Source organism: Etheostoma spectabile, chromosome 11, assembly GCF_008692095.1.
Source record: "Etheostoma spectabile isolate EspeVRDwgs_2016 chromosome 11, UIUC_Espe_1.0, whole genome shotgun sequence".
NCBI lineage: Eukaryota > Metazoa > Chordata > Actinopteri > Perciformes > Percidae > Etheostoma > Etheostoma spectabile.
In genome coordinates, this window is record NC_045743.1 from 8,878,457 (window position 1) to 8,905,390 (window position 26,934).

General features: G+C 40.7%; 2 protein-coding genes across 5 annotated transcripts in view; one reads left to right on the plus strand and one right to left on the minus strand.

The window, feature by feature from the left end:
* Window positions 1–24,003, plus strand: LOC116697611 (calcium-binding mitochondrial carrier protein Aralar1). The gene is made up of 18 exons (XM_032528940.1): window positions 1–261; window positions 710–763; window positions 4,744–4,886; window positions 5,919–6,034; window positions 7,109–7,248; window positions 9,521–9,667; window positions 10,466–10,604; window positions 11,503–11,596; window positions 12,332–12,416; window positions 13,635–13,716; window positions 14,972–15,130; window positions 16,088–16,140; window positions 16,370–16,450; window positions 18,597–18,737; window positions 21,016–21,154; window positions 22,930–23,088; window positions 23,232–23,322; window positions 23,409–24,003. Exons 1-18 carry the CDS (start codon window positions 250–252, stop codon window positions 23,611–23,613), a joined length of 2,040 nt encoding a protein of 679 aa, XP_032384831.1. The 5' UTR covers window positions 1–249; the 3' UTR covers window positions 23,614–24,003.
* LOC116697613 (cytoplasmic dynein 1 intermediate chain 2) overlaps window positions 23,953–26,934 on the minus strand; it is a 16,719-nt gene continuing 13,737 nt past the window's right edge. For all 4 annotated transcript variants that reach the window (XM_032528945.1, XM_032528944.1, XM_032528943.1 and 1 more), the window contains 4 exons: window positions 26,752–26,896; window positions 25,460–25,600; window positions 25,179–25,304; window positions 23,953–24,918 (listed from right to left, as the gene is read on the minus strand). In XM_032528945.1, the coding sequence (XP_032384836.1) occupies window positions 24,805–24,918; window positions 25,179–25,304; window positions 25,460–25,600; window positions 26,752–26,896 (526 nt within the window). In that variant the 3' untranslated portion in view covers window positions 23,953–24,804. The remainder of the gene's footprint in view (window positions 24,919–25,178; window positions 25,305–25,459; window positions 25,601–26,751; window positions 26,897–26,934) is intronic.

Genomic DNA, 26,934 nt, shown 5'->3' on the forward strand with positions numbered 1-26,934 from the left:
GAACGCATCAGTGAACCGTGTCCCCGTGTGACCCGAGCAGACAGGAAACGCTGTAACACACTGCATCTGAGGACCAAGTCTCTGTCCGGAGCCTGTGTCTCGGCAGCCACCGAAACACCGCCCTGCACACAGAAAGAGACAATGCTTGGCTAAATTTGGTGTCTGAGATCTCGGCCGTCCCGTCATGCTCGCTGTCATCCTTCTGCCCAGCGCCTGCGCTAGTCCGCTGCAGCTGACGTCACACCCAGCATGGCGGTCAAGGTGACTCCGTCAATATTTCTTATCAGATAATAATTTTAAAGTCAGTAAAGTGACCGTTATGAAGGACAGCATGTCTGTGCGGACGCGTGGGTGTAAAGCTCTTGGCTTATATGCAGCGCAGTCCCCCATTCTTGTTCTGCATGTTTTCCTAGGCGCATCACTGCCGGCCTCGCAGAGACAACTGTAATATATTTCCTCTGTTGTATTTGTAAATGAGAGAGACTTGACTTTTATTATGAGCGGTTTTATTTACGGTTATTTTCACATGCCTGGAGTTTGCTGTTGTTGCTACAGTCGTCTGGGATCGTTTGCTTAAAATTAAACAGTGACAGTCTGAACTTCAGTTTATTTTTTAACAGATTGAACATATGGTATAGAAGCTATCCTTAATTGTAGGCATCATGACTTTGAATTTTCTTTATAGCAAATTTCAACTTGTGTGTCATAGGTGCAAGCAACAAAAAGAGCCGACCCACATGACTTGAAGACTATTTTTCTGAAGGTAAACCTGTTACTCACAAAAAAACAAAACATTTGGAGCATTAACCAACAACACAACACATAGAAAAAATCTGTTCAAAGTCTACTAACATGTTGTAGTTAGTGAGTAGTTTATGTGTGGTGTCCATTGGGATACAGTTCAGTAAAGGTCACAAATGCTTTTTACTAATTTTGGATCTGCTTCAACAGAGAATCTCGCCCTTGCTTTGACTTCATGTGTGTTTTGATCTTCAACATGTCATTAGATTTTTCATCACGTTCTGTCTGTTACCTTTCAAAATCCCAGCCATTATAGGCTTCTTTACCCCCACATGTCTTGTTTGGAGTATAAACTTGTTCCTGAAAGTAGGGACTTTGTTTTAGGTACAAGTTGGCTTATGGTCCCTACACATCTCTTGACTCCGCTATAAGAGGGCTGCTTAATTTGTAATGCATATTCAGGTGGAAGAGTTAATTACTGGAAGCTCATTCTGACTGCCTGTATAATCTGATTAAGAACTACTTGATGCCTACTGTGAGGGTAAATGGATACACTCATGTGATGGAGTAATGTGGCAATAAATTGCTTGGAATTAATATTTCCACTTAAAACATTAATTCAGCATTGAGTGCATTGAATTTTAGCCCTGAAAACACTTGGCATGAAGGTCTCCTTCCACACCCTTTCTCTGTTTATATCATGCTCTCTATCTAAGCTCACACACCCATGAGCGTGGCCTTTCTGTTGCAAGTTCATGTGGCCCATGTCTTTCCAGAGCTATCTCTGTTCCCAACTTGAAACCCAACCCAGGCTCTATAAATGACCGTATGTCTTAAAGCCTGACTGAGATCTCAGGTTTAGCACAGTGCTGTTTTGGCTGTGCAGGTTTTTGCTTCAGTCAAGTGAAACAGAGTCACAACACAAAGCTTGCAAGTTGATGGTTATAGATTGAGTTATTGTTACTGTGTGTTATGCATTTCATCATTTCAAATTTAGTTCAGGTGTTATGACAATATCATATACCGTGAGACAACTGAAAATTGTTAACTGTCAGAAGTGTTTCTGTACCGTTTATACCTACAGTGGGGCTAAAATGTTTGGTCCCCCCAGGTAAAAAAATTGTATTAATGTGCATAAAGAAGCCCAGAAAAAACGATAAAAAATTCCAAAAGGTATCAAATGACAGATTAGACATTCATATAATATGTCACAAAAAGTTAGATTTCATTTCCATGATTTACACTTTCAAAATAACAGAAAACAAAAGAATGGTGTCTGCAAAAGTTTGGGCACCCTGCAGAGTTTATAGCATGCACCGCCCCCTTTGGAAAACTGAGACCTGACAGTGTCATGGATTGTTCTCAGTCAACGTCTGGAAAGACCAGGTGATGTCGATCTTAAGGTTTTAAATGCCCAGACTCATCTGACCTTTCCCCAACAATCAGCACCATGGGTTCTTCTGAGTAATTGTCTAGAAAACTGAAACTGAAAATAGTTGACGCTCACCAAGCAGGAGAAGGCTATAAGAAGATGGCAAAGCGTTTTCAGATGCCAATATCCTCTGTTTGGAATGTAATTAAGAAATGCCAGTCATCAGGAACAGTGGACGTTATAGCAAGATCTGGAAGACCAAGAAAAATATCAGACAGAACAGCTCGCAGGATTGTAAGAAAAGCAAGTCAAAACCCACGTTTGACTGCACGATCCCTTCAGAAAGACCTGGCAGACACTGGAGTTATGGTTCACCATTCCACTATAAAGAGATACTCGTACAAATATGGTCTTCATGGAAGAATCATCAGAAGAAAACCTCTTCTACGTCCTAACCACAAAAATCAGCGTTGGAAGTTTGCAAATGAACATATAGACAAGCCTGATGCATTGTGGAAACAAGTTATTTTTGGCCGGAATGAGCAAAGGTACGTTTGGAGAAGAAAGGGCACAGAATTTAATGAAAAAAACCTCTGTCCAACTGTTAAGCATGGGGGTGGATCAATCATGCTTTGGGGTTATATTGCAGCCAGTGGCACAGGGAACATTTCACGAGTAGAAGGAAAAATGGATTCAATAAACTTTCAGCCAATTTTGGACGCTAACTTGATGCCGTTCTTTGAAAAAACTGAAGTTAAAGAGAGGATGGCTTCTACAAATGGAAAATGATCCTAAACACACCTCAAAATCCACGGTGGATTACATCAAGAGGCGTAAACCGAAGGTTTTGCCATGGCCTTCACAATCTCCTGAACTCAACATAATTGAAAATCTATGGATAGACCTTAAAAGAGCAGTGCGTGACAGACAGCCCAGAAATCTCAAAGAACTGGAAGACTTTTATAAGGAAGAAATGGCGAAGATACCTCAAACAAGAATTGTAAGACTCTTGGCTGGCTACAAGAAGCGTTTCTAAGCTGTGATACTTGCCAAAGGGAGCGGTGCATGCTATAAACTCTGCAGGGTGCCCAAACTTTTGCAGATGCCATTTTTTAATTTTCTGTTATTTTGAAAGTGTAAATGATGGAAATAAAATCTAACTTTTTGTGACGTATTATAAGAATGTCTAATCTGTCATTTGATGCCTTTTGGAGATTTTTCCATCTTTTCTTGGCTTCTTTATGCACATTAATACAAATTTTTACCTGGGGTGCCCAAACTTTCAAGCCCCACTGTACGTAACCTTTCATGACAGGAGCTACTGTCTCTGGGTGTTTCAGGTCATTGAAAATCAAAGAGCATAACGTATTTATGTTAATATTAGACTCACAGGATTTTTACATTAATGCAATGAAGCACCTTGATTTTTCAGACATTTAAATCACTAGACTAGCCAAATAAAATCATTCTCATCTGCTGACTGCATCCATAAATGGGTAATGAGTTAATTTTCTGAAAATTCTTCTCATCTGCTGACTGCATCCTTAAGTGGGTAATGACTTACTTTTCAGAAAATGTAGTGCATCACAATATATATCCTATGGCATCGTGATATATATATGTTTTGATTTTAAATATTTTACTAGATTTTTGGCAGTGTAAACTAAACTAAAGGTTGGATAAGTGGTCTTGTGACCGGAGAGTCTCGGTTCAGGATACAATTTGAGTGAAGAAACTGAAAGAGCAACACTTGCTCATCCCAAAGGTGCCCTCAGGTGACCCACTTTTTTAAACTTGTTTTTTAGTTCAATACTGTGTTTTACTGTTTCTGTATGTTGTTTTAATTTATTTTTCTTTATAAACTTGTGCAGCACTTTGTGACCCTGGTCTGTGAAAAGTGCTATAGAAATAAAGTTTACTTACTTACTTACTCAAGCAAGACCCTGAACCCCAAAATGCTCCAGTGGAGCCATTAGAGTTGCTGGACAGCTTCCAGGTGTAAATACATGTGTAAAGGTTGTTCCTGAAAAAGGAAGCCTGGCTCTGAGTAGTACTTCCATGAACAGATACATGTTAAAACACAGTTATACACGGTTCCCCTATCATCAAAACATTAATCATGTTATATATTGCAGGACATGTTTATAAAGGTGCAGGGCACATCATGCACTTTGCATATTGTATATTAAGTTATGTATCTGATATTTGTCTTTTTAAGTGTAATAGTGAATCTCAATCTGTCTATTTAGTGCAAGGAGACATGTATCTCTGCACTACATGAAGTCAGTGGATGACAATGATTTGAAAGAGACTGATACTTTTTCATAAATTCTATCATGATTGGATACAGGAAAGGATTGTATACATTTAAAATAGTGTAGCTGTGTAGTGCTAGTAAACTGAGACCTATATGCAATGGCATAGAAAACTATAAAAATACTTTATTTGCCACAAAGAAAAGAGATAAAACATAAAAACAGACTTGTTGATTCATCTTTCTTTGCATTCAGCATCCCACTTCATTCTCTATGCACACAATGGGTGTTCTACCCAACAAATTGCTTATCCAAACTCACATATGTCACGAGACATCCACATTGATTATTGGTCTGTCTGTGTCTCCACTGCAGTATGCCAGTGTGGTGGAGGATGGAGAGCATTACATGAGCCCTAAGGACTTTGTACAGAGTTACCTGGGTCTACATGCACAGCCTCAGCATAATCCCAAAACTGTGGAGCTGATAGCTGGAGTGGCTGACACGACTAAAGATGGGTGAGTGCCTACAGTAATGTAAGGGAAGTTGCTGTGGAATTCCTCTGTTGATGCAGAGGTATGTTAATACATGTAGCTTATTAATGTCTGTATTTCCTCAAAGAATGTTTTGTAGACCTTGTTTTGAATTTTCGGGGTGCAGGTTTCCTCACGCTTAAATTCCCAGTGTTAGCTGTTAACTATTTTAAATGTATATCAAAGTAAATATTACGCATCACTACTAACGGAAGGGAACAGGTGGGTATTTTTGCTGTTATTTGAGGATTATGTTGTGTTTAAGGTTATGTTTTTTCCTAAACTTATGTCATAAATTCCTGTACATTTATTGCACCAATAAACAGTGTTTTTTATAAAAAACAAATAAAAGGAAAATCTAATTTGCACCCCTTGGCTTCCATCCATTTAGAACCAGGTGGATTTAGGTTTTGTGGGTATTTACCACAAAGCAAACCATGTATTCCTGTTTCACCAGGTTCTTAAGGTACTTTCAAGTGAACAAGCAGGCTGAATATCACATGATCAAGCAGCAATTAACCTTCAAAGCCACTTTGACACCCACTTATACTTATAATCTGTATCAAATCAGTTTTCTTCTCAGTGCCCACTTGTTGTGCTCTATTGATTAAATATTGTTCAGGTTCACCGAAGCAGTGTGCCACCAAAATGTGTAGTAGGTGCCAAATAGCTGAATGGATTATTTAAATGATTTGAGTAAATAGGTATCTTTATCAATTTTACACCTACAGCTAAAATCCAGTTATGCTGATGAATGAAGATCATATAATTGAAAGCTCCAAAAGAGCTGCTAAATGGACCTTGTTGGTGTTGGTGAAATTAATTTGTCCAATGTTGTTTCTAAGATCAAGAATGAATATTGAAGCTTAGCTGAAAAATAGGTTTATAGTCACATTACTGCATTTTCTTGCTGTCCTTTTGTCAGTCAGTATTTTAATGTTTTTTTTCAGAATATGTTTTTGGTAATTGTGTCAAAGATACTTTGTTCCGATAGCACTCTTTTTCTTGTCCAAACAGACTGATCTCTTTCCAGGAGTTTCAGGCTTTTGAGTCAGTCCTATGTGCCCCGGACGCCCTGTTCATAGTAGCCTTTCAGTTGTTTGACAAGACTGGCACAGGGAACATCTCATTTGGTATGTACATGGAGATGCACGCTGGTGTGAAGGTTGTATGTCATGCTCAACTACAGGGGACTAAGCATCATGTTATACACATACAGTGTAGTTTAAACACTATAATTTTAGAATGATTTCACTAAGGATGTTGTACTTCATGTAGATAATAATAGATATTAAAGGAGTTTTAGTTGTATGTTCAAACATTGTGGGTTGCAAGGGCTATTCTTCCTAAAGCAAGTGTTGCCAATTTACACTCAACAAAATATAAACGCAACACTTTTGTTTTGGCTACCATTTTCGATGAGCTGGTCTAAGACTTCATTTATATACACAAAAGGCTTATTTCTCTCAAATATTGTTCACAAATCTGTCTAATTCTGTGTTACTGAGCACATTTCCTTTGCCGAGATAATCCAACCACCTCACTGATGTGGGATATCAAGATGCTGATTAGACAGCTTGATTATTGTACAGGTGTGCCTTATGCTGGCAACAATAAAAGGCCACTCTAAAAATGTGCAGTTTTACTGTAAAGGGGGGGGAGGGGGTCCGAAAACCAATCACTATCTGGTGTTAGGGTTAAAAAAAAAGAAATGAGTTCAGCTCATGAAAAATGGGGGCAAAAACAAAAGTGTTGTGTTTATAATGTTGTTCAGTGTATGTAGGGGCCATGTCTTTTTTATGTATTACATATGCTAGCAGCAAGTCTCATCTCAAGGCAGGACAGCCAACGACCTGTGAGGAACATCACATTATAACCAGCTTCATCTAACAAGCAGAGAAATAAATCCAGCATGTCATAAACCAAGAGATACAGAGTCTTACAAAGAAGGTGATGCTATACTTTGTCTGTGTATGGGGCCTCCATGAAGGAGACTGAAATTGAGGGCAGTGCTTATAAAGAAAATTTCCTGGATGGACTCAAAACCCTCGAAATGTAAAAGAAGTGGGACTGTCAAACTGCCTATTGCCGACCAAATGGACTATTTCCTCTACTTTAACTACGACGTGAGATGGATTTTACAATTGCGTCTTGCATGTTCTTCCCTCTGTGTCATGTTATTGCTCATTCATGTCTCACTCTTCCAGAGAATGTACGTGATATCTTCAGCCAGACCACAGTTCATCACCACATTCCCTTCAACTGGGACTGTGAGTTCATCAGGCTACACTTTGGTCATGAAAGAAACAAGAACCTCAGCTACACAGAGTTCACCCAGTTTCTGCAGGTATATATTTGACCTCTACAGTCATCGGTTTTAGCTGCTTGACAAACTTGTGCCAATTGTCACAGACAAGCAATGTGAAACCCTTCATAATGATCACCTTCATCCCGTGGTGATTCATGGCCGTCAGTTTGGTTTGAAATGTACTGGGGACAGAAACGCATTCGGAAGGGCATTTCCAGAAGTGCTGGGTACAATCAATGACGCTTTTTTTTTCTCTCTCTCTCTTTCACTCAGGTCATGAAGGACGCTGTTCTGTAGCTTACTAATGTAAATGAAAATGTGGTTTAATGTACCTGAACAATGATCAATGATTACCAAATTTCTCTCTCATATTGCTCCTCATAACCACTGAAAACTGTCAAAAAATCGAACAAAAAGTCCTATTATTATGGACGTTATCTGATATTACATAAGATATGATATAAGCGTTTCTGTTTCACAGCAGGGCAGCAGAGCGGCTGTGGGTTGACTCCCCACGGTTCTCGTGGGCTTTATAAGTCACAATGTGAAAAGGCTTAACGGGGTTTACTGTAACTAAACAACGATCAATCATTTTTGAGGAGCAATATGAGAGAGAAATTTGGTAGCCTAATCACTGATCATTGTTTAGGAACATTAAACCACGTTAATCTTTTTCCATGCCATAGGGGCCAATGAAGAAGAAAACGTTAATGTGAGATAACTTCTTTAATTGTTGGATTTTAGTTTAGTTTTTTTGGCAGACTTAAGTGTTCATAACAAGATAACATTAACATTAAACCATGTTAAGAATTTTACGTTAAGCGTTTTCACATTAAGCGTTTTAGAATATCCCGACAGGCAGTTGTGAACAGAGGAGCATGTAGCCAGCGCAGCAGCAGAACAGCTTTGTCTGTGCCTGTCTTGTTGATTTCATGGCATCCGTCGCTCAAGAATTATATGTGTTACTTATGAACTTTATTTTTAAACTAAATTGAGCTCGAGGTTTTCAAAAAAAGTAGTGGGTACAAAATGACTCATGAGGAAATCTGATGGGTACACGTACCCACCGTCTCCACCGAAATCGACGCCTATGGGTATTTACATCCTGCTGAGGGACAAATGGTAATGATGTAACTTGAACTACATGCCATATATGATTTCTTATGATAAACGAAGTTGTGGTGTTGCGTTTTTAGTGTTTCATTTCTTCAAATGTTCTAGTGGTTCGCGGTCACCCAGTGTGTCAATAAGACACTTAACGTAGTTGTTTTGCTTTATTGGTTGTTGCTAGTATCTCACTTAGACCTCTGTGCTGTTAAATGAGCAGCAGCAGTACGTTCAGGGAGGAACCTGGTTTAAAGTCGAGGGCTGTGTTCTTAAGCAGAAGCTGGGTGGTCCGAGAGTAAGACAGGCTGCTTTCCAGTGTGGGATCCCTCAGAGCACTTTGTGGTTTATCATACTTGACTAGGGCTTCCTACCGTTACACCAAGGACTCTTGTGTGTGCAGGATTAAATTTACATCAATCATTATTATTGTCTTGTTTTTCTGCTATGTCCAAACACATTTCATTTCTTGTAACTGAGTATTACTTAAAATACAAAACCAGACCAGATCAGATGTGTAGATTAGATTTTAGATTTTCAGTCTTGGCTCTGCCACCTTGTGGTTGTTGCAGTATTTGGCTGGACAGGAAACTTCAGTCAGTGCAGACAAGGTAGAGCATTTGTAAGCTTGAAAACTATGTTTGTAAAGCAACAAAGTATCATCATGAGTTTTGAGTTTCAACATTATAATCAGCAAACATTGTGAGAATTAATCTCCAGCAACAATCCACTGATGAGGTTATCAGAACCAGAGTGTAAAGATAAAGTATCAGCTGAATATTGCAGTGACGTTGCTTTGTGATCCTCTGGTTGGATGTGATGAGTTTTGACAGCAGACATTGACCCGGGGTCAGCCTTCCCCCACATCCCCATCTGATTGCATGCTTGTCATATTAAATCATCTTCCTGCGGACACACCTGCCAGCCTCCTCACCAACAGCTTGGCTCGGCTCTGCTCAGGGATCAGACTTCTCGGGACATGGTTTCCATTAGTCTCCAGAGAGACGGTTGTGATTACAAAACCCAGTGTCTAACACTGTCAGATCTGATGACTTTCACATCTGTTCTACGCTGACATTATTACACTTTCATCCTCTAAAGTTCTATTTCTCTGTTCCCTTGTAATGCAATGTTCCTCATCACAGAAACACATATTTTTCCTCTTTTGTCAGCTAACAGCTTGACCTCTTTGTGTGTGTTGCTGCAGGAGCTGCAGTTGGAGCATGCCCGCCAGGCGTTTGCACAAAAAGACAAGAAGAAAGCTGGCACCATCACTGCCTTGGACTTCAGCGACATCATGGCCACCATTAGACACCACATGCTGACTCCATTTGTAGAGGAGAACCTGGTTTCAGTGAGTTTAAGAACAAATTCTATACATGTAACATTTAAAGCGACTATACTCAAAAATAATTAGAGTACAGAACTTTATAGCGAGTTTCAGCTCATTGTTTAGCTCTCCAGCCCACAACTTTAGTGTTTTTGTTTCAATCTCACCGCTCTCATAACATTGTTTTGGCCACATCAGGCAGCTGTTTTTAGCTAAAAGAATTCTAAAAACCAACGATACACTATCTGCTCAGCAGCAGACAAACAGTTAGCCGCTATCTGGGAACTTAGTGGAGCATTTAACAGCTAAAGAGCCAGATATTTCCCTCAGGAATTGGTAGAGACCAAAAGGGTAGCTAAAAGAGAGTGAATATTGGACTAACACTTATCAAATGGCCTGAAATGCAATTCCAAATGGATGAAAGACCTTGTTGCCCCATTATTTCTGGATGTATAAGTTACTGTTTGCTAACAAGTTTGCTGTAACAGTGTTGTGTTTACAACTTGTTCCTGCTGCCCCAAAGCGCCCAAAAATCTGTATTTCTATCAATGTATATATATATATATATATATATATATATCCTATATAATAATAATAATAATAATAATAATCATAAATAATAAATCACAAATTTGCCTTTTAAGGGGCTTTTATTAGGATCCAGTGGGTCTACAGTGAGCTTGGACATCCGTGATGTACAGTATAATTCAAGTACTGCAGTCATTTTGCAGAGCAAAGAGGAATAAAGAGAATATACTGTAATAAGATCCAGCCGAAGCCTTCCCTTACAGAAGCATTGATATACTTTGGATCTTTCTCCAGGCTGCAGGAGGCAGCACCTCTCACATGGTGAGCTTCTCATACTTCAATGCCTTCAACTCCCTCCTCAACAACATGGAGCTGGTCCGCAAGATTTACAGCACCCTCGCCGGCACTCACAAAGACACACTCGTGACCAAAGGTACACCACATCACGGAAATGAGACATGTTCCATATGTGATATAAAATGTAGCTGTGCTAAGATGTCTTAACTTTCTTGACAGAGTGGTGTGAGAGAACACACAAGGAACATTTACTGTAAAACTAAATTACTAAGGTAAATGAAGATTTTTGAACCCGGTAATCAGATCATCTCCTACATGTAGACCTGTGTAACTGATAGTTGTACTGTCAGTCACATCTGCTCCTAATTGTGTTTCCCATTTAGACGTAAACTGTAGACTGCTCCTTTTCTTTCTCCCTGTGGTTTCCCTTCTTATAGAAAAGATTTAAGGCAAATAGTATTTGCAAATAATTATTGTTATTTGTATTACCAAACATCAGATTGAGTGTAAAGCAAAAACTCACGTGTCATCTGTCAGTCACACAATAGCATATCATTGCAGTACTCAGAAGCAGGCTTGTAACCGAAGGTTGCAATCCTTGGACCTGACAGGAAGGTCTTTGTGGGGGAAGTGTATAACTAACTCTTTCCCTCCTTCAACAACTAACATTAGGTTTGCTTTGAGAAAGACCACCTGATGGTAATGGAGCTTTTCAGCAGGCAACAGTAAAGACACATATAAAGCACGTATAAAAAAGTGGCACAGGGTGCCGCTGAGAGAGTGCATGCTCAGTTAGTGGACTCCAGGCACATATAGAATTGAATTAATGATTTTAAATATATTTCTGTAATTCCCTTTTAAATATTATATTTAGCAGCAAGCATTCACAATAACACTAAAACACACAAGCAACAGTGTCTGCAAATATTATTGATACTGGCCTGCTGTAGAAAATCCTTGACATGGCTAACCCCTAAGCTTCCTAAAGTCCTGTATGCATCCTTTAATTGTATCTTCTCTCTATTGCATTGTAGAGGAGTTTGTTTATGTTTCAAATAAGTTTGGCCAAATCACTCCGATGGAGATTGACATCTTGTACCAGCTCGTTGGTCTCCACTCTCACTCCGGGTAAGATTCTGAACCCCTCCAAAAGTTTTAACCTTCTGGAGTTTGACTGTTAATTTGTGAATACATTGAACATGTTTTATTTAAAGTAACAGCTTTATTTATATATCACATAGAAAGACGCCGAGAGAGCCAGTTGAAAGTGCTGATGTAGGTCTTTTACACAGTGTCTCATATATGTCTGTAGACCATACATATTTTAAAAGGAATTTTTTGAAAATTTGAATTATTTATATTTATTTTTATACAGGCATGTGTAGACTTTCAGGGAAAAGGCTCAAAATTAAATTTAAAAAATGTATACAAAACCGTGTTATTTTTTTATTACACCATGAATGGAATAAATACATTGTAGGTCTGTTTATAGGCTATAAAGATAAAGTTATTGCTCATTCGGTTTAACAACAGTGGCTCCACTGGCGGATTTACAAGACAAACATAAAACATGGATACAGACTTTACGATGCATCATGCCAGTGGGGAATATTTGTGTCTCAAACATTTAGTAACAAAACTCTTTCATTTACTTGTTGGGCCACGGGCACTCATCCCGACTCATCCAGCTTTGTTTGCCTGTTGTTTATATAATCTTAAATTAAAAAAGCAGTAACTTCAAGTTATATGCCAGTAAAAAGCCCATGGAAAATCTTACATCACTGGCTGCTGCTCGAAGGAGATGCAGGGCTCTCTGCTTTTTCCTGGCCTAACTCCCTCCCTCCCCTGCTGTTGTGTGTTAAGGCGGCTGAACCATGCAGACATCGAGAGGATAGCCCCGTTGGAGGAAGGAGCTATGCCATACCACCTAGCAGAGGACCAGAGACAGGTAGCCTGATTGACTCCTCTAATTCACCTCACATCCTCCTGCCTTTTATCAAAGCCTTTTCCTCTTCTCCCTCTGCTTCCTTCTCAGAAAGGAGCTGAAAAGGGAGAATGCGGCTGAATTAGCAGAGTGCCCATGTTTTTTCTTCCCTTGTGAAGTGCATTACTTTAACTCCCAGATAAAAGTACACCAATTATAGTTATAGAAGAGGAATGGATTCTTGCCTTGCACCTCTCCATGAAAGGCTCTCCCCCTTTTATTCAGTATAGCTGCACATACACATGAGCTTGAATCACACATCTTAGACGCTAATAAGAGGCTTTTATCAGTGTGGGGCTTGAGGAGTTTTAGGAGCCTTTAGAAAAGTCTGCTAATGGCAGGAGGGGAGTAGGAGTCAAGGTGGAGGTGGGGGAACAAAATAGTTCCTGCCTCCACCGGATAACACGGCTCTATATCAGGCTGTGGTCAGAGCTTTCAGGCCACTCATGCTCTTGGGACTCCCTCAGAGGTCTGGAACTTGATTCCTTTGGGGGGATGCTGCAATTCTCTGGCCTGCCCTTTAGTGGAAGTAGGCTAATTGTTTAAGCCCTTTGATCAAGACCTAGTTCTCGTTAGCATGCAGCCCTCGGTGGAAGCATCTGGGAAGAGGAAAAGACTGATCTGCTCTACTCATCTGGTCTGGGAAAAGTTACTCTCCGCCTCAACATGCACACACATACTTTAACAGAGTCTCACTCGGACTGTGTAATATTCATGTAGATACTTATCTGTACATGGAAAAGGCCAGTGGGGCTAATCTGTTCCCCTGCACCAGAGTGAAAACAAAGGGGCTCTGCTTTCAACATCAAACACCAATTCAGAGATCAAGTAGATAAGAGAGAAAATATACTTTGCTGTTAAAATAAAATAAAACCTTTTAGCTTGCAGCCTCCCACATGCAGCAGAATGGAAAACTCTGCTACAGGGTCACACAGTCATTTACTGTATCAGAGCTGGTCTTTCCGTGACATTTAATACTGGCTGATGATGAATTAGACGTTATGTGACATGTCCACATTCCATCGCCTTCTGCCAATGTTGAGAACTATAGAATTTTTCTTTCCACAAAGTATCTGGTTCGCTATAGTTTAATAGTCAGCCGATTCATGGTTAGTGTTTTGACTCCCCCCCCCGTCTTTCTCCAGATTAATTTGACCACTGGTGTCTTTTTCTCCTACACAGCATGCTCATGAAACGTCTCGGCCCATCTGGCTCCAGGCTGCAGAGTCTGGCTACAGGTTTTCTCTGGGCTCAATCGCTGGAGGTGAGTGACATGTCTGCAGCAGAGCCCCCGGCCCGCCCGAGGGGTAACCTTAGCTGGCCAGACAGGCGCTCTGAGGCCCCGGGGCCGGCCATTGTGCTGCATGGGAGAGGGGTTGTGATGTGAGGCTCCGGCATTGTGCTGCCGTGCCACCGGTGGCTCCAGGCTGTCGTTGGAGTCAGAGCTTTGGAATGACACAAATCTTCCGGAACCGCACTCTCTGGAATCTCCATCTAATTACACTGGAAGGAACTGATACAAGGAACGTCTGACATAACTGCCCGTCAGATAGGAACACACTCTCGCCCCGTGTGTGTGTGTGTGTGTGTGTTTGCGTGTGTGTGTGTGTGTGTGTGTGTGTGTGTGTGGTGTGTGTGCCTTCCCCAAACATCAAATCCTCTTCACCAGTGGCCAATTCAGGCAGGATCCAAACGACACACAGTATATATTATGAGGCTGGTGGTGAAATTGCCGATAATGAGCTGTTACTCACCCTCTATGCTGACCAAGCTGTTGCATGTCTGAGAGAATAGTCATTACAGCAGCCTTTGATGTCAGACAAGATAAGGCAAGTAAAGCCGAGAGCAGGAGTTTAGTGCAACCTGCTGCAACATTGCCTCCCCAAACAGTTTTCCCTCAGTTACTAGACTTCCTACTCTCGGCTTAATAACAGTTTGTTTATAGTTTATACACAAACACACCTCTATGTAAATTATTTCTTAGTGATCATTAAACGACCCCTCCCCAAATATATCTTCAGAATTATCATGGATAATTACAAATTAATTAGGATGACAAGATGGCTTATATGCACACTGTCCAAGAGCTAAACAATTCAAATTTAGAGCTGAAAAGATGATTAAATCTATTAGTCGAGCCACAGGAAATTAATTGATATATAAATTAACTTTATCGTTCCAGTCATTCTTCAAGTGTAAAGGCCGAATATTTATCAGTTTCAGCTTCTTAAATGTGAGGATTTGCTTCTTTTCTTACTCATATATAATGTTATATTGCTTGTCTTTAAGCTTTGGACTGTTGGTTGGACAAATAAGGAATTTGAAAGATGCCAACTTGGGTTCTGTGAAATGTAATGGGCTTTTAAAAAAGAAATTCAGCCCTAATCCTCACAGATGTGTGGAAGTAAACTATACAAATTTGAATTAACATCATTTGTGACATGTGGTCAGTGGGCTCAGAAATGAGAGTTTCTAGAAAACAAAGATTTTAACCAGTGACAAATATGTGTGTCTTTTAGCAACCGGTGCTACGGCTGTGTACCCCATTGATCTGGTGAAGACGCGCATGCAGAACCAACGCTCCACAGGCTCCTTTGTAGGAGAACTGATGTACAAGAACAGCTTTGACTGTGCAAAAAAAGTGCTCCGTTACGAGGGCTTCTTCGGATTCTACAGAGGTAATCCTTTACAGATTTTATAGTGCTTAAAAGGAAATCTGTGTGCAGGCCAGCATATGGCTCTCGTGCAAAACAAACCATCAGATAGGAAGGCATTAGGAGTTGTCAGTGTGCTAATATCAGCAGCATGGTTTGCTAATTGATACCAGAAACCTTTGCCCTCTCTGTTCAGCAGTGAATAAAGCAACACCCAGGGGTCGCGTTTTCATTATCTCAATACCTGGGAGAGCTCCCTGAGGAAAATGACCAGCAGAATTCATGTAGTTGCAGTGTCTGATTTGCCTCTGCCCGGGAGAGTGATAATGGTGCTGAAGGCTTAGTGATATACAACACTTCTACCCTCGGTCTGCTCATATGAAGGAAGTCAAGACTGCCATCTACTGCTACCTCAACCACTGCAGCTCTTTGTTGCTCTGATCTGCTTCCCTCTGCCTTCCTTCCTCCTTACTTGCACATGATAAGAGGGTGATTGACTCAGAGACAGACACGCTCGGCTGTTTTCTGGCGGCATACCAGCAGCAGTCACTCAGCAGCTCCTTCAGAAGTTTATCTGGCCTGATGAAGGACAGACGGTGAAACAGTATGGCGGTTATCGCCACCGTAGCACCCCCCCCAATCCCCCCGATCTTGTCCGTGACCACACAGCTCTCTCTGTTCTCCACTAACAGTGGGATCAGGCCTCAACAATGCTGATCCCATACACACCAGTAGTGTCATATTTTTGGACTTTTGTTCATTTTCAATGGGACCTTTTGTGTTGTGCATCAAATGTATCAGCCACATCTGTAAATATTTATGGGTTTGTTTTACGCACACAAGAACCCTGCTGTTGTTCTAGCTGTCAGTGGATGTATTCAGTCAGCAAAGATAAAACATGTGCATTCATTTGGAGTTGGGCTTTGTCTCTCTCTCTCTCTGTCAGGTATTCTAATGGTATCTATGAATAATATTTTGCAGGTCTGCTCCCGCAGCTCATCGGCGTTGCCCCGGAAAAAGCTATCAAACTCACGGCAAGTCAATCCACTGTGTAGCTCAGAGTGTTCAGAAAGTTGCTCCAAATGATTCACTGTGAATAAAAAAAACATGCATAGAGCACAGAAGAAACACACACTTCGCAATCAAGATGTGACTGCAACCACAAGTAAACATTAATGCCCTGCTATCAAGATTGGGATTGTGTCTCATCTGCCCTTTTTTTTTTGATGTCTTCTTCTTCTGTCTTCCCTCTTTTTTTTCCAGATGAATGATTTTATCAGAGACAAGTTCACTACACAAGATAATACCATCCCTCTGCCTGCAGAGATTCTCGCTGGTGGATGTGTAAGCATTACTTTAGTGATCTTTTTAAATTCAGTCTGTAGATGAACTCAAAGCCAAGTAAAAAGACCTACAACTTTTGAAAAATATCCATGATTTAAAGTAATTAATGTGGAAATTATTCTTTATTTCTTTTATTTTACTCTTTAGTCTTTTAATGTGATATTGTTCAAGTTTAGTGCTACTACTAATTTAGCTCCTACATTTTAATAGAAATGACTGACGTAAATGTAGCAATACTACAATGATAATGTCACTTAAGTTCAAGTATTATTAGCTAAATGTATTTAAAGTATCAACAGTAAAAGTACTCATAAAATAGAAAAAGCCCCCTGTGAGTGTTATAGTACTATATATTATGTTATTGGATAATTATTTCTGATACATTCATTTGTAAGTGTAATTTAATTATGTAGTTGGTCGAGGTTTCCACTATTTCATGTACTGAGTAGTTTAATCTGTAACAATATTCATCATGATTTATAAGATCTTTGTATGTTTTGTATGTAACTAAAAACTGAAGCTGTAAGATAAGTATACTGAAGTATAGTTTTTTTTCTTCTGAATCATATTGGAGTAAAGTAATAACGTAGTTTGAATTGGAAATGCTCAAATAACGCACATTGAGAAATTGAGTAGATGTACTTAGTTACACTTACTATATACACAAAATACTCACTTAAGTTTTGTATGTTTTCACCCTAACATCATACCAGGTCAAGTGAACTGAACTCATTTTTTGCATTTCATTGAAAAACCCATTTTACCAGATTATTTTTGTGGTAATTAAACAAATATATATATTTTTGCTTCACATTAAAAAAAAGAAATCCATCAGTAATCACTTATTTATTTAGTTTATTTAGCTTCTTATGTCACTGTTTTTGGCATCCTACATGGCTAATAGTTAACGTTCATCCCTTAATCCCCTGAATTGGATTTTTAAAAAGAACTCTTGGCCAAATTGCAATGTACTAACATCCTTTGAGTGCAGCACTAGATTAAAGATGTAATTCCTTCACTCTGCCTCTCCATTGGCTGTGGTGAAGTGAAACAGGCCGGCTTCGCAGCAGAGCCCGCAGGTTGCTCACAGAGGAGCGGGGTCTGCGGGGTTGTGACCCCTGTCAGGGTGTAATTGTAGGAAGAGGCCCTGAAGGGTCCTGAATGAAGCTGGGTCTATCTCAGTGTGATTGAGTTTGACAACACGGGACATACCTGAGGCGTGGTCACAGTGCAGGTCCCCACACAGGACAACTAGGATGGTGTTTCCAACACGGAATATTAACTGATCAGGATACATCCCCTCTATGACCTGCATGTAGATTTATTTGTGTATATGAATTGGATGATATCCTCATGTTATTTGATAAAAGTTAAAAGTCTGGTTAATCTGACAGCTTGTTAAATTAGTGCTCCCATCAGAGGAGAGAAATGGAGAAGATAAAAGAGACGGGACCAATGCATCAATCTTCAGAGCAGCGGATATTCCCCCTCCACTTTGAAAATGACTAAATGTGCTAGAGCTTTTTTTAGACCTTTGCTCGGATGTTTACAGATAAGACCCTTGCCCTGAATGTCACCAGCAGCCATCCTGGGGCCTGATTAGATTTGGGGAGGGTGATAAATGTGCCAGAGTCAGAGGGTGCCGTGCCTTTAGGGCATTGCGTGCCCGGACCCTGAGCCGTCCGGGTGATTCAGCGCTCTCCCCTGGGAATGGGGGTGAATTGGGGAAGTGTGCGGGGCGAGGCCAGGCTGGGCCGCTCACCCTGCCACAGGAGGTGCCTCAGGGGAGGCAAGGGGGCAGAGGGCTGGTGCCAGGGTCAGAGCCTCCCAACCATGAGCCGGGGCTTCTCCTCACCCTAAGCCTGCTCTACTCTGACCTCCGTTGTTCCTCTATCAATGCCTTCTTTTTCCTCCTCCTGTCAAGGCCACTCTCTTACTATATGAAATCAGATCGGGGAGGGGGGGCGTTTGTGCTGAAGTTTACTGAGATAATTAGAAAACGACTACTAGGGAGAAATGCTTACACATCATTACATGTTCACCCAAAGTTAACCCCTCAGATGTGTACCCTCACTCAATCTTAGAAACCTAAATCTGCATAAAAAAAACCTCATCAGCGGTTTCTTTGTCCTGTTGCATCCTGCAGGCTGGAGCTTCCCAGGTGATTTTCACCAATCCTCTGGAGATTGTTAAGATCCGTCTGCAGGTGGCTGGAGAGATCACCACAGGCCCCAGGGTCAAAGCCCTGAGTGTTGTGAGAGACCTGGGTTTCTTTGGCCTCTACAAGGTAGGTCAGCACCTCTCTAGCACCATTACATCTGCAACATCAACCGCTCTTCACTGTCATACAAGGGCAGTGAAAGGTGCTCTTATGTTCCTGAGACACCATACTAAAAAAACATAAACAGTTTATCTATTGTTCACCTCTTTTTATAGTAACTATTGAAAAAGTTTGGTGGAAGACATTTTCAGAAAAGGTAAAAATGCACAATCACAATTTACCTAAAGCCTAAGGTGACGTCTTCAGATATTTTGTTTGGTCCAATCAACTGTCCAAAAAGACATTACATTTACTTTCACAATAGACAAAGAACAGCAAATCCTCACAATTAAGGTGGAATTACTTTGAATTACAATTCCAAATAGACTAATTTGTTTGTGATTAATAAACAAAACATGTGAGCTCTACTTTTAAGTAAGACTTGCAATACCACAGTGTAATGGCACTTTATCTCAAGTAAAGTTCCTCCATGCAAAAAAACACCTCAAACACACCTTAAAAGTATAGAAGTATTATCAGGACAATGTACGTAAGTAAAAGCACTCTTTATTTTATTTTTATTTTTTTACTCCTGCTCACAAGGTAGCTCACAAGGTGAGCTACCTTGTAGAGCCCTTATATAGAGTTGTACTCCACAAAGCAGCGGCCGCGGGTTCGAATCTGACCTCCGGCCCTACGCTGCATGGTGTTCCCCCTCTCGCTCCCTCTTAATGTCTTCAGCTGTCATGTACAAGTAAAAGCCTAAAATGCCCCAAAAATTATCTTTTAGCAGTTATAATATAACACAAAAATAAATACTCTTTTTGCTATTATAACTACAACTGCTTCTACTGGATTATTATTAATGGCGCATATACTTTAAAAAGCATTTTCATGTGGTAATAAGTTAAGGAGTTACTTTTAGCTATAGTGTTGTTGTTTTTTTAAAGATTACTTTTTGGGCGTTGTAGGCCTTCATTTAGACAGGACAGCTTAGACATGAAAGGGGAGCGAGAGAGAGAATGACATGCAGCAAGGGGCCGAAGGTCAGATTCTAACGTATGGGAGTAAACCTCTATATATGGGTGCCCGGGGTATTTTAATAATGCTTATTTTTCGAAGATAACCATATTTTGTGTGATGGGAAAAAATATTAAACTGCAAAACAAATCACTGTAGCGGTCAAATACACTAAATATAGTGGTGAAATTTCTCTCTTACATGGGGTTAAAGGTGCTCTAAGCAATGTCACGCACGCTTTAAGATACAATATTTGTTGTCAAATACAGCAAACATCTCCTCACTATCCGCGAGCTGCGTGTCCCCAGAACATATGGTAAAAAATCATAGTCTCTGTAGACCGCCTAGGCTCTACAAACGGCAACAAAAACAAAGTGTGCCCACCTGCACCACGAAGCATACACAAACGGTGTTCCAGCATTCCAGCCAATAACCAACAAGAAGGATTTGGGGGTGGGGGTGGGAAGTATAAATACTTTGAATATCAACAAGAAATAACGTCACCCAACATCGCTTAGAGCACCTTTAAATAAAAGTGTAAAGTAACATAAAAGTACAACACAGTACTTTTGTACAACAATTGATTTTGATTTGATGTTTTTTCTAGTTTTTTTCCTGAAATGATGCACAAATAAAATAATACTGTATTTGAATATGTGTACGTACATAGACATAATGGAGGTCAGAATCAAACAGTCTTTTTGCTGACTGTTTGCAATTTTCCAAAACAGCGTTAAACATGCAAAAAAGAGCTGTGGCCAACAACCAACAGCAAATTAGTGAGGAATTAGGCTTTGCTACTGCTCCTTTTCCAGATCCTTGTGGGTTTACTTACAGCTCCAGTCATGTGTTCATACTCCATATTTTAATGAGTAGCAGACAGTGTGTGGCTTGTTAAAAAGTAAAAAAGCTGACTTCCTTTTGGCAGAAGAACCTAGCACACTGGGGCCCATGGCAGTGCTCTGTGTGTGTGTGTGTGTGGTGTGTGTGTGTGTGTGTGTGTGTGTGTGTGTGGTGTGTGTGTGTGTGTGTTGTGTGTGTGTGTGTGTTGTGTGTTTGTGTGTGTGTGTGTGTGTGTGATGGATCTCTCTAGAGGCCCAGCACTGCAGCTTTGCCTGGGGCTCTTTGGCTCCATCATCAACAGTTAAGCCCCCTGTAGGTTGAATAAGACAGCTCCCAGACAACTTAATCCTAAAGACAAACCTCCTCAACCACTGCCTCTGCCTGTGACTGACTGTGGTTCATGGCATATATATATTTCAAACATATCTTTTTTTTCTGTTAGGGAGCCAAAGCATGCTTCCTGCGTGACATCCCCTTCTCCGCCATCTACTTTCCTGTTTATGCCCACACCAAGGAGAAACTGGCAGACGAGGACGGAAGGCTGGGGGCACTACAGCTGCTCACTGCTGGAGCTATTGCAGGTAACAAACATCTGGAAAGCTCAGCGTCTGAACATCCGAGATTAATCGTGGGAAGTGTCACATTTTCTGCTCCAAAAAATGCATTTTGTTTTTCTCTCATTTGGGCTTTCTCCATCCGTTGAATCTTACTGTACCCTGGCTGTATACAGTATACAGTGAGGAAAAAAAGTGTTTGATCCCCTGCTGACTTTGTACTGACAAAGAAATGGTCAGTCCATAATTTTAATGGTAGATTTATTTGAACAGTGAGAGCCAGAATAACATAAAAAAATCCAGCAAAACACATGACAAAAATGTTATAAATTGATTTGCATTTTATGAGGGAAACATGTATTTGACCCCTCTGCAAAACATGATTTAGTACTTGGTGGCAAAAGCCTTGTCGGCAATCACAGAGGTCAGACGCTTCTTGTAATTAGCCACCAGGTTTGCACACATCTCAGGAGGGATTTTGTCCCACTCCTCTTGCAGATCTTCTCCAAGTCTTTAAGGTTTTGAGGCTGACATTTGGCAACTCAAACCTTCAGCTCGCTCCACAGATTTTCTATGGGATTAATGTCTGGAGACTGGCAAGGCCACTTAACAAGACCTTAATGGGTTTCTTCTTGAGCCACTCCTCTGTTGCCTTGGCCGTGTGTTTTGGGTCAGTGTCATGTTGGAATACCCATCCACAACCCATTTTAATGCCCTGGCTGAGGGAAGGAGGTTCTCACCCAAGATTTGACGGTACATGGCCCCATCCATTGTCCCTTTGATGCGGTGAAGTTGTCCTGTCCCCTTAGCAGAAAAATACCCCCAAAATGTATCGTTTCCACCTCCAAGTTTGACGGTGTTCTTGGGGTCATAGGCAGCATTCCTCCTCCTCCAAACACAGCGAATTAAGTTGATGCCAAAGAGCTCCATTTTGGCATGGATGCATGTATGTGTGCTTTCTTGATCAGGGGGACCTTGTGGGCGCTGCAGGATTTCAGTCCTTCACGGCGTAGTGGGTTACCACTTGTTTTCTTGAAGATCATTGACAAGATCCTCCCGTGTAGTTCTGGGCTGATTCTTAACTGTTCTCATGATTATTGCAACTCCCCGAGGTTAGATCTTCCATGGAGCCCCAGGCCGAGGGAGATTGACAGTTCTTTTGTTTCTTCCATTTGCGAATAATCACACCAACTGTTGTCACCTTCTCACCAAGCTGCTTGGCAATGGTCTTGTAGCCCATTTCAGACTTGTGCAGGTCTACAATCTTGTCCCTGACATCCTTGGAGAGTTGTCCATGGTGGCGAGTTTGGAATATGAGTGATTGCTTCTGTGGACAGTTATACAGGTAACGAACTGAGATTAGGAGCACTCCCTTTAAGAGTGGGCTCCTAATCTCAGCTCGTTACCTGTATAGAAGACACCTGGGAGCCAGAAATCTTTCTAATTGAGAGGGGGTCAAATACTTATTTCCCTCATTAAAATGCAAATCATTTTATAACATTTTTGACATGCATTTTTCTGGATTTTCTTGTTATTCTGTCTCTCACTGTTCAAATAAATCTACCATTAAAATTATAGACTGATAATTTCTTTGTCAGTGGGCAAACGTAAAAAATCAGCAGGGGATCAAATACTTTTTTCTCTCACTGTATACAGTGCTTTTGTCATATCACACTATACAGCTATATTATATATACCCATTTCAATCTCTGCATGATGCTGCAGAAGGGATGTCAGGATGTGGCACCCATGTGTGCATAGTGAAAGCACTTCATTATGTCTGTTGTGAAATGTTTCCTAAGGTGTACCAGCGGCTTCGCTGGTGACCCCTGCTGATGTCATCAAGACCAGGCTCCAGGTGTCGGCCAGAGCAGGCCAGACGACATACAGCGGAGTCATTGACTGCTTCATGAAGATCCTCAGGGAGGAAGGTTTCAGGGCGTTTTGGAAGGGTACAGGAGGTAAATGCACACATATACACACACAGTCCATTAAGTGGTTTCATGACTGGGTTACAAGGCTTGCTGTGGTGGCTGTAATTGTCGAGAAGGCATCGTAAGAATATTAAATCCTACATTGTAATTTTCAAACTATCTTCCATTAGCTCGCGTCTTTAGATCTTCACCGCAGTTTGGTGTAACCCTGGTGACATATGAACTGTTACAGAGATGGTTCTACTTGGACTTTGGAGGACAGTAAGTACTTGAACATGGTTTGCACAAGTAAGTATCTCTGTCAATGTCAAGAAATGCATCTTAACCTAATCTGACGCTCTCCTCAGTCGCCCTGCCGGCTCTGAGCCCACTCCGAAACCCCTGACGGACCTTCCCTCCGTGACTGCAGACCACGTAGGCGGCTACCATCTGGCTGCTGCAACCTTTGCTGGCGTGGAGAGAAAGTTTGGTCTACATCTGCCCAAGTTCAAGCCTTCTGGAGAGGGGACAGTCAAACCAGCGGTGCCCAAAACGGAGTCACAGGCTTCATAAAGCGTCACTCATCGTGCCTGCGAGGGCTGCATTCTCGTCCAGTCATTATGTTTCCTCCAAAATGGTTTGATTGAGCCACGTTTCAATTAAATACATTTGAACGGTTGTCTTATTTTGAATGCTGCATGAGTATGGCTTTATTGCATTTTCTTTGCATAGCTTGCAAAACGTTATTGTACTTCTCCAGAAGGACATTATGGCATGACGAAGAATTGTAACTGCGTTTTCTGGTGTGCAATGGCTTTGGTGTGCCTGCGTCAGTTAAACTTAAGAGACACAAGGATGTACAGATGTTTTCAAAAGTGTGTATTTTGAAATCATGACCCGGTACTCTGGAAATAATTTAAATGTATTTATTGTATTTTATTGAAATAAATCATTCAGACTGTTTCTACTGTGTGAAAAGTACATTCTCCGTTTTGACACAAAGCTTTGAGATCCTTCAGGAAACAAATGATCTCTGTTCAGATCCTGTCAACATATATCACTGAGCAGTTACAGCATACATGATCATCTTCTTAGGCATTGAGGATATTCCAACTATCTCTAGTCTAACCAGCTTCATTGATTAAGGGAAAATGTGCAGTATTACAATACAGAAAGTGGAAAGACATCTGGATTTTTGGACATTAGTATTTTAGTGAATATTTAGGTTATCAAGTCTCAAAGGAATGGAGATGACAACATGGTTCTACAGTTATAAGTTTACATTCCTAGGTGTGTAAAGATGTGATTGCTCTACTACACGTTGGTGGAAATGGAGCTCAGCTATGAGTGTTACCAATTTAGTTAAAAAAACTAAAAAAAAATTGAGCCTCATGTTAACGTGCCCTAAATGAAGACAGGTAGATTTTACAATCAAAAATTAAAATAAAAGTTTAAGGCATCTGGTTGAATAAAGGACGATTGGTTTGAGTTTCGTGAATATGGCTTCATGTTAGTGTCTGTGGTTGATAGCCTTGTCGCTTGTGTTAATCCAAGAAAGACTGGTGATGGTCCAGCTATCTGAGAAGGCAGAGTTGTCCAAATAAGAAGGTGTAAGAAATCAAAAGGTGTCCATACTTCTTTCTGATCATAACTTCATCTTTTTCTATTGGTCATGTCATCACATTTTTTCCTTCCATCAAAATCAGGGCTGATATTAACAAGCGCACCACTGGTCCCTTAAACATCGCCTCCATGGTGAATGGATCAGGCAGCCAGGCGCGGAGCTGCCAGCTCCTCTGCATCATCTCTGTTCTCGTTGATCTCTGCCAGCGTGCGAACAAAACGGGTCCACTCGTCGTTTCGTGGAACCGCAGTTTGCTGGGATGGGGTGGTACAAGATCACATGTACGCTTATTTATAGACAATGGATCTATTACATACTCGAGCCATAAAGAATCATTTTGAGTTAAAGCCACTTGACGCTGTGCAATTAGTCACTAATCACGACAGGACAAATTATAGCAGGTAAGAGGCTGAATCATGTCTGCAACTACATACAAGTGATTATGACAAAAAAAAATAAAGAGCACTCAAGAGACATGTGTTGGTAAAAAAAAAGTAGAATCATGCCTGCTCACCTCTCCAACATCATACACAAGAACTCGCCCATCAGAGTCTCCCACAGCGATTTCTCTGCCAGAATGAGCCCATCTGACCCTGTTAAGCGCCGGGTTACCCTCCACAGTAACGCTGGCGGTAGGAACCTAAAACAACAATGCCATAAAACACCAAGTAGAAGAGTGGAAACATGCTCTGAGTGTGGCTCTCCTACAAAAAAAACGTCTCCTCTTAAGATGTTAAGGGAAACTAAAAATAAATGTGGTGAAATATGTGTATGCCGTCAGTAAGAATGTAATACCTCTGTGTCGTTGTTGAGGTTCCACAGGTCAAGATGGCCAACTCCGTCCACACAAGCAAACAGAGCAGGGTGAGTGGGAGACCACATGACGTCATACACGTAATCCGAGTTATCTTCAAATGAGTAAAGCGGTTTGTTGTTCTGCAAAATATAACTTTAGAGTTTAGATTTTTGCTGTATGGGTGTCCATTTATTTATACAGAGATATCACCATATGATATATAGATAAGCTCAAATATAATTAGTGAGTACTATATTTGATTATGTTTTCAGGTTGTGACATTTTTAAACTTTTTCAAGTTGCCTAATTATTTAGCTATGCTAGCGATGAGGCTCAAGGGATGGCTGCACAAATTTGGTCCAGAGTCAAAGTATTGTGACAAATAATGAAGAACGGAAGAGATTGGAGAGCTTCTTGGAATTAGTGTTAGTGAACAAAAGATGGTGCTGTTTGGTAGGGGGCATGAACAAATCCAAGCAGACATCCAGGAAGAACCCAAGGCACTCATCTTTAAGAACATTATTTTTAAATGCCTTTAATTCATCTGGCACATTCTCAATAGAATAAGATCACAAAACAACTTCAATGCATTATATCTTGACAAATATTTGATGGATTGGCACAAAACTTCCACACTAGACAAATTGTAAACTTTTCATTTTGTGCCAACATCAGGTCAGAATCTGTAAAATATTTTTGCTTTATGATCAAATACCTGCAAAACTAATGCCATTCTTATCAGCTGTAGTTTGTTTTGACAGCCATTTCAATAGCTAAATTAAGATGGTAAACAGTACCTGATAAACATTAGCATGTTATTATTGGCTATGCTCCATAGCAGTAAGGGCACGTACACCTGTTCAAATGGAGTGCAGGCAGCAGCCTCTGCACTAACAGCAGGCTGTGCAGAAAAAGCAGCGCAAGTCTGATGCATAGCCATATTAGGAACGGATGATAAAGGATTGGACAATGTGGCTGAAGTCTTAAATGTGACGAAAGGCCCAGATTGTCCCGATAGCTGGGATGTACTTTCTGTCGCCTGTTATGCTGTTATACTCTTATGCTTGTTAAATTAGAGGGAAAAAATGAGTTATTTTGGATAAGCAAGGTGTAAAATCTGAACCACACTGAACTATACTGCAGTTGAAAATGAACAAAAGATGGATTATATGAAACCTAGTAAGACACAAAACACACAGAGGGTGGAAAATATTTCTTACACACAGATGGGTTTTAGTCAAACCAAATAATCATAATATATAATAAGAGGTTTTCTATATCTAGCTCTAACCTTGGTGCTCCACAGCTTGACAGTCCAGTCAAAAGAGGAGGTAACAAACAGGTGGGAGAAGTCCAGAGGCCCTGCAGCTGTGTGGCAGTGAATCCCTGTGATGGGCCCATGGTGGCCCTCAAACATCTCACTGATGCCTGCTTTGCTGTGGAGCACACAGAAGATGAAGTAAGGAGTGAGTGT